The sequence below is a fragment of the Hyla sarda genome, chromosome 5 (genome assembly GCF_029499605.1).
Source record: "Hyla sarda isolate aHylSar1 chromosome 5, aHylSar1.hap1, whole genome shotgun sequence".
In the NCBI taxonomy this organism is placed as follows: domain Eukaryota; kingdom Metazoa; phylum Chordata; class Amphibia; order Anura; family Hylidae; genus Hyla; species Hyla sarda.
In genome coordinates, this window is record NC_079193.1 from 7,222,774 (window position 1) to 7,239,471 (window position 16,698).

General features: G+C 46.8%; 1 protein-coding gene across 1 annotated transcript in view; it reads left to right on the forward strand.

Annotated features, from left to right (window-relative positions):
* The first annotated feature begins 159 nt into the window (after window positions 1-159).
* CDC25A (cell division cycle 25A) overlaps window positions 160-16,698 on the forward strand; it is a 20,916-nt gene continuing 4,377 nt past the window's right edge. The window contains 15 exon segments of the mRNA XM_056518805.1: window positions 160-303; window positions 398-582; window positions 2,120-2,199; window positions 4,900-4,951; window positions 7,348-7,386; window positions 10,228-10,264; window positions 10,366-10,455; window positions 11,265-11,384; window positions 11,477-11,608; window positions 12,261-12,332; window positions 12,404-12,538; window positions 12,619-12,639; window positions 12,641-12,712; window positions 12,820-12,882; window positions 12,958-13,053. Coding sequence (XP_056374780.1) covers window positions 431-582; window positions 2,120-2,199; window positions 4,900-4,951; window positions 7,348-7,386; window positions 10,228-10,264; window positions 10,366-10,455; window positions 11,265-11,384; window positions 11,477-11,608; window positions 12,261-12,332; window positions 12,404-12,538; window positions 12,619-12,639; window positions 12,641-12,712; window positions 12,820-12,882; window positions 12,958-13,053 — 1,161 coding nt within the window. The 5' untranslated portion in view covers window positions 160-303; window positions 398-430.

Here is a 16,698-nt window from a genome sequence, read left to right on the forward strand (position 1 = left end):
GACACGAGCTCTGTCACTCACCAAGCCGTTGTCTTTGACCAATAGAATGGCTTAAACGATTGGCGCCATCGAACAGACTGCGCACTGAGGACGTCGCTCCTGATTGGCTGTCATGTGTGGCGTTCTGCGTTCTGATTGGCTACGCTTTGCTGGCGCCAAATCCAAGGCGGGCTGGGGCGTCCGACATGGTGCTCGGTTATGGTTAAGAGGGAGAGCTGCGGGCCGAGCCGGTAGAGTCATCGTATGTCCGGCCGTGAGGGCGCCCGCTGAGGCCTGTGTGTACGGGAGAACAGGGAAGTGAAGGTGAGAGACGACGGTATCACCGTAATCTTTACCTCACCGGAGCCGCTCAGTGTCCGAGGCCCCGGGTCTGATCGTGTGATTCTATGTTTTACAGTGATTGTGCCCGGCCGCAGAGTCTTCTGTGAGGATGGACATGTACCGCTCGGCCCCGGCTCACATCCGGGAGAACAGCAGCCTCTCCGGGCTCCCCGTGGTGAAGGCCTTATTCTCCTGCGAGACCGCCCTGTCCCCGGTCACCAACCTCACCCTCAACATGGACCTGCTGGCGGGACTGGGGAGGTAATACAGGCGGGAAAGGGCCTCTGTATACTGTGCTGCACTCACTATTCTGCTGGTGGGGGTCACTGCATTACTTATCCTGTACTGATCCGGTATTATACCCCAGAGCTGCACTCACTATTCTGCTGGTGGGGGTCACTGTGCATTACTTATCCTGTACTGATCCGGTATTATACCCCAGAGCTGCACTCACTATTCTGCTGGTGGGGGGGGGTCACTGTGCATTACTTATCCTGTACTGATCCGGTATTATACCCCAGAGCTGCACTCACTATTCTGCTGGTGGGGGTCACTGTACATTACTTATCCTGTACTGATCCGGTATTATACCCCAGAGCTGCACTCACTATTCTGCTGGTGGGGGGTCACTGTGCATTACTTATCCTGTACTGATCCGGTATTATACCCCAGAGCTGCACTCACTATTCTGCTGGTGGGGGTCACTGTACATTACTTATCCTGTACTGATCCGGTATTATACCCCAGAGCTGCACTCACTATTCTGCTGGTGAGGTCACTGTGTACATTACATTACTTATCCTATACTGATCCTGAGTTATATCCTGTGTTATACCCCAGAGCTGCACTCACTATTCTGCTGGTGGGGGTCACTGTGCATTACTTATCCTGTACTTATCCGGTATTATACCCCAGAGCTGCACTCACTATTCTGCTGGTGAGGTCACTGTGTACATTACATTACTTATCCTATACTGATCCTGAGTTATATCCTGTATTATACTCCAGAGCTGTACTCACTATTCTGCTGGTGGGATCACTGTGTACATACATTACATTACTTATCCTGTACTGATCCTGAGTTATATCCTGTATTATACTCCAGAGCTGTACTCACTATTCTGCTGGTGAGGTCACTGTGTACATACATTACATTACTTATCCTGTACTGATCCTGAGTTATATCCTATATTATACTCCAGAGCTGCACTCACTATTCTGCTGGTGAGATCACTGTGTACATACATTACATTACTTATCCTGTACTGATCCTGAGTTATATCCTGTATTATACTCCAGAGCTGCACTCACTATTCTGCTGGTGAGGTCACTGTGTACATTACATTACTTATCCTGTACTGATCCTGAGTTATATCCTGTATTATACCATAGAGCTGTACTCACTATTCTGCTGGTGAGATCACTGTGTACATACATTACATTACTTATCCTGTACTGATCCTGAGTTATATCCTATATTATACTCCAGGGCTGCACTCACTATTCTGCTGGTGAGATCACTGTGTACATTACATTACTTATCCTGTACTGATCCTGAGTTATATCCTGTATTATACCATAGAGCTGTACTCACTATTCTGCTGGTGAGGTCACTGTGTACATACATTACATTACTTATCCTGTACTGATTTTGACCAGCAGAATAGTGAGTGCAGCTCTGGAGTATAATACAGGATAAGTAGTGTGTGAATATAGTGAGAGATATATATAATCTGTAGGTTGTTTTATGACCGTTTGATCTTCGGTGACGGCTGAACAACTTTCTTTATCTTTACAGTCAATGTGAGACGCCCAAGAGGAAGCTCTCTGAGCGCTTTTCTTTGCAGAGATCAGACTCCTCAGAGTCCACAGATGCAGGTAAGGAACATTGTAGCTTCTAGATGAATTAAAGGAGATGTCACTCACCGAACCTTCACAATGAGTCTCCAGGGCTTGGGCCAACATCTGATGTTATTACAATAGACAGTCGGGTATCTGGGTATCCTGAGTCTGTGGCTCCTTGGTAATATTGACACTTGTTTACTCAACCTTGTTAACCCCTTCCTGCTATGGGATGTATGCATATACACACGTTCACACAGTGGGACATATGAATATATGTTTGCGATCTGCTCTGCTGTGGGCAGCTTAGGGGATTGCCAGCGGGACCCAGCTGGGGACCCACAGCAGCTGCCAGCAACATTAACCCCATATATGCCATGATGGATCGTTGTCACAGCATCTATGGTGTTGACACGGGAGGATGTTCACCAATGGTGCTGCAATAAGACTACAAGTTGCCGTTGGCTGCTATGGCAGCAGGAGGTCAGATGATGACCTCCTGTCTGCCTTCTACAGAAGCCTTTGAGATCCAGAGAGGCTGGATCACAAGCTGTACCGTGTGCAGCTGATCAGGTCATACTGTGCTGCAGTGCAAAAGTATTTGTAAAGTTAAAAAAGGCCCCTTCCCAATAAAAGCCCTGTATTATAAAAAAACGCAAATCATAGAAGTAATATAAACCTATAATGTAAATTAACCCACACAGTGAATGCTGTTAAAAAAACAAAGCGCAAAATTTGCCAATTTTGGCACATATAGCGGAATTAAAAAATCAAAAGGCAGCATGTATCACAAATGATGCCAATAAAAAGGACAGCTTGTCCAACAAAAAACAAGCCCTCACTTAATGGCACCACATGAAAAATAGAAAAGTTACAGCTGTCTGAACATAACACAAGGGGAAAAAAGAATTTTTTGCTCAGAAAAAACATAAAACGCTATATATAAAATGGGTATCGCCATAATTGTACCAACCCACAGAATAAATATAACATCACTTTTACAGCACAGTCAACGACAAATTTTCCAGTTTTTCACAAAAAATGCTTCGTGTGTCAACAAAATGCACCACTTAAAGTACAATCTCAGAATCGCGCCGGTCAGAAAAAAGCATAGTAAAGTTATTAATATTTAAAGAGACACATGTCCAATTTTAAAGAGCCAGGTCATTAAGGTAAAAAAAGGGTCGGTCCTTAAGGGGTTAAAGGAGTGCTGTATTGCTAAACATGGAGCAATCTCCACTCCGTGCTGTCCCACACAATGCAGTAGTGTTCATGCAGAGAGTGGGGTGCTGGGACCTGCCGCGATCTCAGCGTGGCATCGCCCTCTCCTTTGGATAGTGACTACATGGTTTAGCACCACAGTACTCCTTTTATATTCCAGCGCTCATAATGTCCTTACTTTGGATGTTGTGGTTTTGCAGGAAGCCACAACTTTGGTGGGGAAAAAGGCACTATAGCACATGGCTGAACAGGGCGTGACCAGATTTACTGTTTATGCTGCATTTGAATAGTGACCCCCCCCACCTACGATGACCCCGACATACGATAATTTCAACATGCGATGGCCTCTCAGAGGCCATCGCATGGTGAAGGCAGAATCAACATACGATACTTTTGTATGTCGGGGCCATCGCATGAATGGCTATCCGGCAGCACTGACCGCTTCAGCTGCCGCCGGATAGCCGTTTACAGTGCCCTTTGCTGACTATCACTCACTTGTCCTCGGGGCTCCGGACCGTCCTCTTCAGGATCCTCTGCATCATCGGCGCTCTCCATCGACGTCATCACGTCGCTGCGCATGCTCTCCCGTCAACCAATAGGAGCGGCGTGCGTAGCAACATGATGGTGGCGACGGAGAGCGAGGATGCCGGGGAAGAAGAGGCCTTACCAGAGCGTCGGTGACAGTGATGGACGGCGACATCCCGGGAGCGGTGACGGTCCGGAGCAGCGGGGACAGGTGAGTACAACTTCCTCTAACAGTGGTCTACAACCTGTGGACCTCCAGATGTTGCAAAACTACAACACCCAGCATGCCCGGACAGCCAACGGCTGTCCGGGCATGCTGGGTGTTGTAGTTTTGCAACCTCTGTAGGTCCACAGGTTGTAGACCACTGTCCTATACTTTACATTGCACGGATCTCTCAACATACAATGGTTTCAACAAATGATGGTCCGTTTGGAACGGATTACCATCGTATGTTGAGGGACCACTGTAGTTTATTCCCTGTTATGTCTCCACACTAGACTAAGCACGGCCCCTATAGCCTCGTGCGCCCCCCCCCCCCCCCCAATGCTCACCTCTTTGTCGCTTATTAATTTGACTAATAGCAGCTGCTGGTCAATGTGGCTATGAATCTGGACGTGTTGCTGTTAAGGGTCTGGTTATTGGTTGAACATTAGTCAGCAGAACAGCTGGGGACGACTGACACTAAAAACAGTTGCAAATGTTATGGGGCGTGATCAGACCCCTTTCTTGTGAATTGGGGATTAGAATTTTAGTACAGAGTTCCCCTTTAATGTAGTCATGCTCACCTCTCCTGAGCAGGCATATCTTGAACTTAGTGTTTTCCCAGCCTGAGTTTCTTCAGCTGTTGCTAAACTAAAACTCCAAGTATGCTCAAACAGCTGACTGCTGCCTGGGCATGCTGGGAATTGTAGTTTTACAACAGCTGGGAGGCAACATTGGTTGGGAATCTTTTCTGTAACTAAATGCAAGTTTGTTTGTTACTCCTTTAGGTCTTGGTCCAGAATCGCCCAGTTCAATTAACTTCATGGAAGTGGAAAAGACGTAAGTGCATCCGGTGCTGAGGAAATAAATTGCCGTATTAAAGTGGTACTCCGGTGAAAACCTTTTTTTTTTTTTTTTTTTTTTAAATCAACTGGTGGCAGAAAGTAAACATATTTGTAAATTACTTCTATTAAAAAATCTTAATCCTTCCAGTACTTATTAGCTGCTGAATGCTACAGAGGAAATTCCTTTCTTTTTGGAACACTGATAACATCACGAGCACAGTGCTCTCTGCTGACATCTCAGCCCATTTTAGAAACCGTGCATAGCAGATGTATGCTAAGGGCAGCATGGTGGCTCAGTGGTTAGCACTGCTGCCTTGCAGTGCTGGGGACTTGGGTTCAAATCCCACTAAGGACAACAATAAATAAAGCGTTATTATAACGTCAGCAGAGAGAACTGTGCTCGTGATGTCATCAGAGAGCATTCCAAAAAGAGAAGAACATCCTCTGTAGTATTCAGCAGTTAAGTACAGGAAGGATTAAGATTTGTTAATAGAAGTAATTTACAAATATGTTTAACTTTCTGCCACCAGTTGATTTAAAAGAGAGGTTTTCACCAGAGTACCCCTTTAAATATTTGTGCCATGTGCCCCTGCTGTACTCAAACAATGACTGTCAATGCCACGTGATCCCACCACAGCCCGCTCTGTAGTAGTTACAGGAAACGCTGTCATTAGAGACATTGCGTGATCATGGCCGGTGGGTAGTTTCCCTCAACCTGTGGCTTTCTAACTTGCACAACTACAACTCCCATCATTTTCTGACGGCTTTGAGCTTCAAGATGTAATGGTAATAGTGATGTGGCAACAGGTAAGAACATCACTGGTCATTGCTCCTGAAACAGTGAAGAAATCTGGGCAAAATGGAATTAGTAACAGCTGGAGAGACGTGTTGGGGGTCCCTGCTCTAGAAGGTTCTAACCTTACACATATTTGGAATTCCTGACCGCAGTCTCGCCTCTTGCTGTTTACCTCGCAGCTTGTTGAACAAGTTTGTTTATGTGGTATTAGGCAGATATTGCTGTCCTGAATATTCCTGACAATGAGACATTCACATGTAGAGTCTCAGGGCGGTAAAACAAACAGATAACCTTAGTAGATTGCCGCATGGAGGCAACACATGTCCTAATGGACCCACTATGAAGGTGATAAAGCTGCAAGCAGATCTCCTTCTACTTAGATACTACAATCAAAGAATGCAGTATCTTCACTGTAATCCTAGTAGCTGATTCCCTGCCATTGTAGCAAGCAGACTCAGCTGGAATATGTGGCTGAAAATTGGCAATGCAGCTCCTATGCCTACAGGACCCCCCCCCCCCCCCCCAACATGCACCAACTACATACTGAAAATGTATAGCAGATGGCACCCAGGGCTTTAAGTGGGAACTCCACATACATGATCGATCTGTGCATGGGGAGTGACAAACAGGATATCGTGGGGGTCTCATCGGATGGACCTCCTGCAATCATTCTTATCCCTTATGTGGATAAGGGACAAGTACTTAAAGGGGTATTCCCAAATTTTTTTTGACTATGCTACAGGGGCTGTAAAGTTAGTGTAGTTCATAATGTCTGTACCTGTGTGTGATGTTCTTATGTGATTTTTCACCCCAATATTTTTAACAGCATACAAAATGACTGTTGTCTCAGATTTTTCCCAGGTTGCAATGCGGCCGAGACCTGACATCACTAGTCAGCTGATGACAGGGAGCCTGTCTGCTTCAATGGGTGGAGCGATCGCTTGGTGGGAGAGACCAATCTGCAACTAATGCAACAGCTGTAGGCACACTGACTGAAAACCACAGGTCTTTTGAATGGATGCAGCTCCTTTATGTTTCAATGGGTGGGGTGGCTGTGTGGGAGGGAGGAAAATGGAATTATGGGATTTGTAGGCAAAAAAACTCAAACAGGAAATAACAGTTCACAAAAAAGAGCCACAGTGTTATGGTAATCTCACAACATAGACATTTAGCCCCAAGACGAGCGCAGATCCTTCCTAAACATGTCCCATTACTGTCTGCCAGGTACGTACTAAAATCACTAGAGATGAGCGAACTTACAGTAAATTTGATTCGTCACGAACTTCTCGGCTCAGCAGTTGATGACTTATCCTGCATAAATTAGTTCAGCTTTCAGGTGCTCCGGTGGGCTGGAAAAGGTGGATACAGTCCTAGGAGATTCTTTCCTAGGACTGTATCCACCTTTTCCAGCCCACCGGAAAGCTGAACTCATTTATGCAGACAGTCATCAACTGCCGAGAAGTTCGTGACGAATCGAATTTACTGTAAGTTCGCTCATCTCTAAAAATCACCTTATGGTGGAGAACCCCTTTAAGTACCGGAGTTCCCTTTAATTACTCATACTGTAACAACTAATACTAGTGTTCTGTTTTCAGGTTTAAAAAGACACTGTTTGATTCTGGACAGAATAAAAAGTAAGTTCCTGGATTTTGTTGCTTTCAGACTGCTACATAGTATAAAACTTGGGTAAGATTTGGAAAGCCTAGATACCATTGAGTTTTGTCAGTCATTGCTTATACAGATAAGGCCGTTCTCCACCATACAGCGGGCAGAGGTCTTTGCTAGGGGTTCCCTCAAATGAAAATTTTGGGCCAAAACTTCATGATATGCTAGGCCTAAAACAGACCTGGCCTGCTGATGTTTTAAAAAAAATGTCTTTGTAACTTGATCTGAAACTTTGAATGTCCTATTCATGGGATCAGTTGCATGTAGAGGGGGGGGGGGGGGGGGGCAGGACACTGTAGGAAGTGTCTGTACTGCTGGGTGGAATACTGTGGTGGTGCTGTACTCTGCTGCTCGCATTGTGAAGCCCCTGTTCTTAAACACCTTTTGTTGGCCACCCATAAAAATTTACTTTGTCCTAAGTGCCAATTTTGAAGAAGGCGGCTGCAAGCAACATTTCCTAAAAAGGAATGTGAAGCTACATGAGGTCTGTCGCACAGCTCCTGGGCTTCGACACTTGCCCTTAAGCAATTGAAGATCACAGAAGACTGTACAGGAGCTTCGCAACATGTGCGAATATTTGTGTTTGAGTCCCTGCCCTCTCCTTGGAGAGAATAAGGAAATGCGCAAGCAGTCCTGGGTCAGATCCAAGGGCATCTACTAGTAAACAATGAAAAGCAGCATGGAGTGATATCTCTTGAATAGAGTTGAGCGAACTTAAAGTAAATTAGCTTGTAGCGAACCTTGCGGCTTTAGCTGTTTACTTAAATCTCTGTAAATTAGTTCAGCTTTCCAAGGGCTCTGGTTGCCTTGAAGTGTGGGATCAGTCTAATGTCTCCTAGGATTGTATAAACCTTTTCCAGACAACCGGAGCACTTGAATGCTTTCGTTTGCGTAAGTTAGTTCAGCTTTCCAACGGCCAAGCTGCAAGGTTCGCTACGAGCCAGTTTACTTTAAGTTCACTCAACTCTACTCCTGAATAGGACAACAGAGGTAGATTAAGCTTATGGGAAATATCATTATGGGTAGGCTGGCCTTCATATATCTGAGTTGGGGGGGGGGGGGGGGGAGGAACACCTCAAGGTGGTTGGAGCCATAGACACTCTAGGTCAGTGTTTCCCAACCAGGGTGCCTCCCAGATGTTGCAAAACTACAACTCCCAGCATGCCTGGACAGCCTTCGGCCCTGGTTGAGAAACACTGACCTAGAATAATCCCTGTTCACTGCGTTATACAATTAATCAGCAATGCTGTTTTCTTCTAATTTACACTGTTCAAAAAAAAATAAACATGAAGATAACACATCCTAGTGCTGAATGTATGAATACTTTTCATCTTTACATAGTTGAAGGCGCTGACAACAAAATCACACACAAATCAATGGAAATCAAATGTATCAACCCATGGAGGTCTGGTTATGGAGTCACACTCAAAATCACAGTGGAAAACCCCACTACAGGCCGATCCAACTTTATGTAATGTCCTTAATACAAGTCCCAATGAGGCTCAGTAGTGTGTGTGGCCTCCACGTGTCCGTATGACCTCCCTACAACGCCTGGGCATGATCCTGATGAGGTGGAGGATGGTCTCCTGAGGGATGTCCTCCCAGACCTGGACTAAAGCATCCGCCAACTCCTGGACAGTCTGGTGGATGGAGCGAGACGTCCCAGATGTGCTCAGTCGGATTCAGGGGAACGGGCGGCCAGTCCATAGCATCAATACCTTCCTCTTGTAGGAACTGCTGACACCAGCCACATAGGGTCTAGCATTGTCTTGTATTAGGAGGAACCCAGGGCCAACCGCACCAGCATATGGTCTCACAAGGGGTCTGAGGATCTCATCTCGGTACCTAATGGCAGTCAGGCTACCTCTGGCAAGCACATGGAGGGCTGTGCGGCCCCCAAAGAAATGCCACCCCACACTATTACTGACCCACCGCCAAACCGGTAATGCTGGAGGATGTTGCAGGCAGCGGAACGTTCTCCACAGCATCTCCAGACTGTCATATGTGCTCAGTGTGAACCTGCTTTCATCTGTGAAGAGCACAGGGCGCCAGTGGCGAATTTGCCAATCTTGGTGTTCTCTGGCAAATGCCAAACGTCCTGCACGGTGTTGTGCTGTTAGCACAACCCCCCCCCCCCCCCCCCCCCAACCTGTGGACGTCGGGCCCTCATACCACCCTCATGGAGTCTGTTTCTGACTATTTCAGTGGACACATGCACATTTGTATCCTGCTGGAGGTCATTTTGCAGGGCTCTGGCAGTGCTCCTCCTGCTCCCCCTTGCACAAAGGCGGAGGTAGCGGTCCTGCTGCTGGGTTGTTGCCCTCCTACGGCCTCCTCCACGTCTCCTGATGTACTGGCCTGTCTCCTGGTAGCGCCTCCATGCTCTGGACACTACGCTGACAGACACAGCAAACCTTTTTGCCACAGCTCGCATTGATGTGCCATCCTGGATGAGCTGCACTACCTGAGCCACTTGTGTGGGTTGTAGACTCCGTCTCATGTTACCACTAGAGTGAAAGCACCGCCAGCATTCAAAAGTGACCAAACCATCAGCCAGGAAGCATAGGAACTGGGAAGTGGTCTGTGGTCACAACCTGCAGAACCACTCCTTTTATTGCGGGTGTCCTGCTAATTGCCTAATTTCCACCTGTTGTCTGTTCCATGTGAAATAAGTGTTCTACCTGAGTGGACAGTGGGATTTCAGTGTCATTGACTTGGAGTTACATTGTGGTGTTCCCTTTATTTATTTTTTGAGCAGTGTATGTATTACATTTTTGTGTTCAGTTATTAACAATTTCACTTTGTTACAGTGCAAAATTACCCCTGGGGCGGAGACGATCCCTGCCTGTAAGTAAAGTCTCTTCATGCGCACTTTAGATTACTTTGGTTTTATAGCACAGTAAAATGTGTCCTCTCCTGAACTTGCTGCATCATTTTTTCACTTTTAGCAAAAATCCCTTGGTTCCAGTCCTGCCTTTAAGAGAAACCTCTCAGATTCCTTGGATTGTGAAGTATTTGATGATGAAAACAAAGAAAATGTAAGTGATACGTCCGTGTGAGATCTTCCATGTGCTGTGTGAGAAGCTCCTAAACTTTCTAGTATCAGTTGCGATTCTCCAATGTCAATGCCTCTTGCATTATGTAAATGATGGCGTCACATCCATGGGCTGGCTACTTGCCTGTCCTCTGTGCTCTGGCTCCCACCCATGGAGACCACTTTTAGTGAGGACCTGCCTGGCAAATCATTGGCTGAGCCGGGACCTAGAGTGCACCAGGGAAGGGTAAGCAGACAGCCTCTGTACAGGAGTTTGTGGCAGTCTTAGCTTTTAAGCCTTCCCTTGCAATCAGAAACTTATCCCCTACAGGAGTTCCCCTTTAAGCGTGGTTTTTCTTTTTTGTTAAATTGTAGAATGTAATTAGAGTACCTGTCGTCAAAAAATTTGTTATAGATCATTCCATATTGAACTTTCTAATAGGATTTTAATTTAAAAAAAACCTTCCTTGTATGTCTTTTTACATCTTGAAAATCCCTGGCCACAAGCTTTTGCATGGATTTCACTCACGCCGGCCTGGCAGTGAGTCTGAAATCGTGGATATTTGGCTGAGCATGTGACCAGTGCAGCTCCCTGCCTGTCAAACAGGTGGGAGTGCTGTACTCACTCGCATACCCCGCAGGTCTCTGCAGTGAGGACAAGCAGTGCTCTTTCTGCCGGTGTATGAAACGGGGAGAGTGCTATTCGCTGCCTATGGCCAGACTGCACTTCCTGAGTTTGATCTCCTGCCAGTCCAGCAGGAGAAAAGTCTGCATTCCGTAGTAGAATATATGGTCACTTTATTTTCTTTTAAGGAACCCTTTCAATTCAAGATCCCAGCCAGGCCAGGTTTTAGAAGTTTCTCACGACCTCGGTGCCAGGGAGAAGGCAAAGAAGCACTTGTGCAAAGGCAGAAATCCGCTCCAGCCTGCATGGTACAATACTCCCTTTCTACAGCCGCTGTACAATGTAAATGTATTAAGTGGTTGATTTAAGCAGCCGCTGACAACTCCATGTTCTCTTCCAGTTTTCTTCTCCTGACAAGGATTCTGACTTCAGAGGACATGATCAGGTGTTTGTAAGGAAGTCGTCTTGCACGTCCACTACAACGGAAAGCAGTGACGATGGCTTCCTGGACATGTTAGATGAAGATGAAGAGGTAAGAGTTTATATGTACTGTAGATGCTAAAAAGTTGCTAACTTGGGCGTAACCACAGGTCCTCTTCAAACAAGTGGTAGAAAATACACCCCCAGCACTTGGCAAGCTGTAAGTTCATGGCTTTGTTCCCAAGGCATATGGTAGAAAAGATGTTTCAGTGCTGCTGTGGGGCCTTTAGCTACAGTAGTCTAGAGTGCTGAAACGCACACTTGTACTATGATGCCTTGTGAATAAAAACTTGAGTGCTAGGAATATATAGTCTGCTTTTGTATTTGATTCCACCATGTGCACCACATCTTGCAGTTATGCTGACACACTACTCCTTATATGACTGTCAAATGACTTGTCTCCAATCCAGCCTGCACCCAAGAAATGTAGCTGGCTCCTCTCCTGAGCCTGGTACATGCATCACTCCTGACCTTGCTACATGCGTTACGTGAATGTCATGGAGGGGTTAAGGTTATACACTATAAAAGCATGGCTGCCATCTCCAAAAAGTGCACCATAACTGTCATGGTGTGTAGTACTATGCTGCTCCAATCGGTGTGCACAGTCTTGAATAATTACTTAACTTCAACATATTTTAGTATTTGTTGCTGTCAAATATCTTAACTTGTATCTGGTATTTCACCCTGAATTCTTTCCCTCCTAGAACGATACAGAGATTCCGTGTGGTGTTGCCAGTCTCTGGACTGCTCCTCTGGTCCTGAACCGCCCCGAGCTGGTAAGTATTGCTCAGTTTCTTTTTACACATCATATTGAACAAGTCTCAGTTGTATGCTCTTCCCTTTCCAGTGTTATGAGGCTGGTTCCCCTTTACATAATCACAAAAGCAGACTGTCAGCAAAGAGGCCGGAGATTCCACATGGAGACATGCCAGAGAAAATCAAGAGGCGGCGCAGCATGATCGAGGTGGGAGAGCCTGAGAAGGTGAGAGGGGTCTGGGTTGGGAAGAGACATGGCTGCTTCCTGCCAAGCTCCAGCATTCACTTACCACCTCTGTCTTTTAGGCTACGTGTCTAATACGGTCCCAAGTCATTCTCTAAAACTATTGAAAACTTATTTGATAGTGACCAAAGTGATCTTATCGGAGACTTTTCCAAGGTAAAGGAAGGAGTTCACTTTTTTTTTTTCTCTCCAAAGGCAGCATCTAGTTGAGGCTGAGCGTCTCTTGGTGTCTTACTACATGTTTTGACTCTTCTTCTCTATAGGCCTTCTTATTTCCAACTGTGAGCGGTAAACACCAGGAGCTGAGATACATTACCCCGGAGATGGTGAGTGTATCGCTGTCTGCAGGTTTCCTTTGCAGTCACTGTGGACCTTTCTGATCTTATCTCTCTCTCCTTCAGATGACTGTGATCCTTAATGGGAAGTTTGATTCCCTCATCGACCTACATGTGATTGACTGCAGATACCCATACGAGTATGAAGGGGGCCACATAAGGGTGAGTGTCGTCACCAGCCAATTGGCTGCTGTGAGACAGATGTGTTCCTGTGGATTACTCATCCCTTTTCTGCATAATAGGTGATGAGTGATCTGTAGGACTCGAACATCCCAAAGATTGACAGTTGGGTCCCATATAGGAATGAGTTGTGATTGGACATAGGCCCTAAAGCTTAATTCAACTATTGTCTGAACAAAGCTTAACTAAGTGTTTTTCTGTTTCCGTAGTGCGTTGTGGGAGCTTTAATATTTGTACTGTTCCAGATAAGATGTCGGGTCGCTTGTCTGTGTAGACTAAACAGCCTGTTTCCAATGGTAAACAGATGTGTTTTGATCCTAGGCTAGTCCTGAGCCTTGGTACTAGATCCGGATCCTAGTACCTAGGCTGCCAGGCTTCAGAAATCCCCTTCAGTGTAAGTCCCACCACTAGTATTACACTATAAAGATCAGACTTTGTCCACTGTTCTACTGCTAGGCAATGGTTGAAACCCAAATGCTTCATGTAAATATGCAGCAGTGTCCTAGTCAGCAAAAGCTCCTGCTGTATTCATGGTTCCCCTCACTGTTGCAGGATTTCTGCTTCCCAGTCTAGATATGGCTGTACTAGCCAGGTTTTTAAATACTAAAAATTGCCCCCTTTCTCGGTCGGCTATACACTGCCCCCTGACTCTGAGCTTATCAGTTTTTAGGTTAGTGTCGGTAGGAGGCAGACACGGGTCTGGAGTTCTCCAGACCTGGTCTTTTATATCTAGGGCCTGTCTGTAGGTTCTTTCCCTCCTTTTTTTTAATTTTGTTTTTTTTAGGTGGGGGTTCAGTAGCATGGCGCTACCGGAGCATGGAGCTTCCACCCTCCTCCTGCTGCCGGCCAATAGTTTTTCTGCATGCGCACCAAGGGACACTGATGCTCCTATCAGCTCGGTGCGCACACTTTGGGGGGGGGGGGGGTGTTGGTTATCTTCTGTACTCCTCCCATTCCTCCTCCAATTGGGACCGTCCTGGTGCAGAGGCCACTTCCTTTTGACAGTACAGTTTGCACCTAACCTTCCTGCTCTGCAGACCATATCACTTCAACTACTGCATGTCTCTTCAGCTCTGGTTTCAGGACACCTACAGCCTGCTTCTCAGCTCCAGCTACAGGACCTGGGTGAGTTTGCTCATTTTATCGCCGCTCCCCTAGTGACTGTCCCAGGTCTCCGACTCCTTGTTCCAATTCAATATGCCTCAGTCTTAAGGCTACCTCTGTACGCTCCCACACTCCAGGGGTAGTAGCGGATAACGGGTCGTAATCCACCTCGGATAATGAGGACTACTGTCTGATACAGTGGACAGCTTGGTGTCAGCCATCAGGGACACTTTTTTTAATTTGGAGGACCCAAGAACTTCAGATCCAGAAATTTCTTTATGCCGATCTCTGCATTCCCCCCCCCCCATGGTTTTCAGTTCCCATGTGGAATTTGATGCCCTGCTGGACGCGGCTTGGAAGCATCCGTACAAACTATTTCAGGAGACCAAGAAGATTCATAGTTGACCTTCTCTCAGGTTCTGGTTTCCAAGTGGACAATGCCACCTGCAGTAGACTTTCTCGACTGTCCAAATCTACTACTCTGCCTCTAGCTGACGCAGCATCCTATAAGGATCTCGTGGACAAGATGGAGAACTTGGCAAAGTTTGCCTTTTGAAGCAGAAGGTTTGTCTTTACTTCCTACCTTTTTTGCTTCTGCCTGGGTATCCAAGGCTTTCAGTTTGGGCTTCTCAGCTTCGCCAAGGCATCCTGTCAGGTGCCCCTCGGGAGGACTTAACGGACCTCTCTCGTCAACTCTCAGGCTGGGGACTTCCTTTGTTCGGCAGCTCTGGAGTATGCCCGATGTATGGCCTTTGCCTCAGGTAACTTGGTTGCGATTCGTCACGCCATGTGGCTGAAGGCATGGATGCAGATGCGGCTTTGAAGAAATCCCACACTGAGTTGCTCTTCTCTGAAACTGCTCTCTTGGGAAGTGCCTGGACTAGATCATATCAGAAGCTACTGGAGGTAAAAGTTCTGTCGCAGAACAAACCTCGTCGCTTCGACTCGAAAGACTTCTTCCTTTTGGTCATTTCACTTAGGTCGTCCACCCAAGCAGGCTCCCTCCTTCAAGGCGCGTCCTTCCTGGAAGTCAGAAAACCGTCCTGGTGGATTTGTGGCCAAGTCTGATATCCGTAAACCTCTCTCCTCCTGAAGGGACACCCCACCTGTGTCCTCTTCTCGGGTAGATGGCCGTCTGCTTCTTTTCCAGGAAGTTTGTCTGGCACAGGTTCATGATGTTGTATCCGATTACCGGATAGAGTTCGCATTTCTCCGGGATCGCTGCTTCCGATTCCACGCTCCCCTTCTTTGGTGGCGGCTTTTCAGGTTGCTTTACATACCCTCCTCGCTCAGGGAGTGGTTGTTCCAGATCCTGTAGGGGAGTGTTTTTCTGGCTTCTACTCCAATTTTTTTTTTTTTGTCATCCTGCCCATCAGCACTTTCTCCTCTTTGCCATCCCTGCGGGTCATTTCCAGTTCGTGGCTCTTCCTTTTGGCCTAGCCACGGCTCCCACCATGTTCACCAAGGAGTGGTAGCAGTGACTGCCATCCTTCAGGCTTGGGGATCTCTGTTCTTCTTTTACCTGGACAACCTTTTGATCAATGCTCCATCCTGGTCCCAAAACTTGAGCAATCATCTCACGGTGCAGACTCATTCAACTTTTGGCTGGGTGATCAACAGGGAGAAGTCCAACTTTCCTCCCACTCAGTCCCTTGGCTTTTTGGGTCTCCGCTTGGACACAGTGGCTGCCTGAATTCGCCTTCAGTTGGACAAGCAGCACTCCCTATCAGAGGGTGTCCGCCGTCTGCGGTGCCCCTCTCCGGTTCAGAATTGGCTTCTGCATGGAGGTGCTGGTCTCTGTCTCTCTGTGTCTCTGTCATGGCATATCAATCGCCAGGGCAGGAGTCGCTCAGCGATGGCAGAGATATCCAGGAATATTTTCTGGGCAGAGACTCAAGTTTCCTCAATCTCTGCGATCCACATCCTGGGAGTAGAGAATTGGGAAGCGGCCTTTCTCAGCCACTCCTCTGCGGATCCTGGGGAGTGGTCTCTCCACCCGGAGGTCTTTGCTCAGATCTGCGATCTTTGGGGAACCCCGGACATGGATCTTAGTCTCTCCACAAGACGGGTTCCTTGCTTTTATATTATTTTTTTTCAAAATCCCATGACCTTCTGGCAGTGGATGCGCTTGTGATTCAATGGTCATCCTTCAGCCTTACGTATCTTTTCTCCCCTCCCTCTTCTTCCCAGGGTTCTGGGGAAGCTCAAGGCGTAGGGCATCTCCACCATTCTGGTGGCTCCAGATGGGCGTGGTATGCCAACGTAATTCAGTTCATTGCCGGCATACCTCTGCATCTTCCCCCTCAATTTATTGTCTCTCTGCATTTGTGTGGCATTTGAAACCACGGTTTTGAGAGCTTCTACCAGGGTGGTTAGCACTATGCTTTGGGCGTGTAAGCCCTCTTCTAGGATTTACCATTGCACTTGGTGGGCCAATTTCTGGTGCGAGGCTCAGTCCATTTCTCAATTTAAAGTCTTTGTTTTTCACTGTCAGCCCTTTCTATTGTTTCAGCGGCCGTTGGA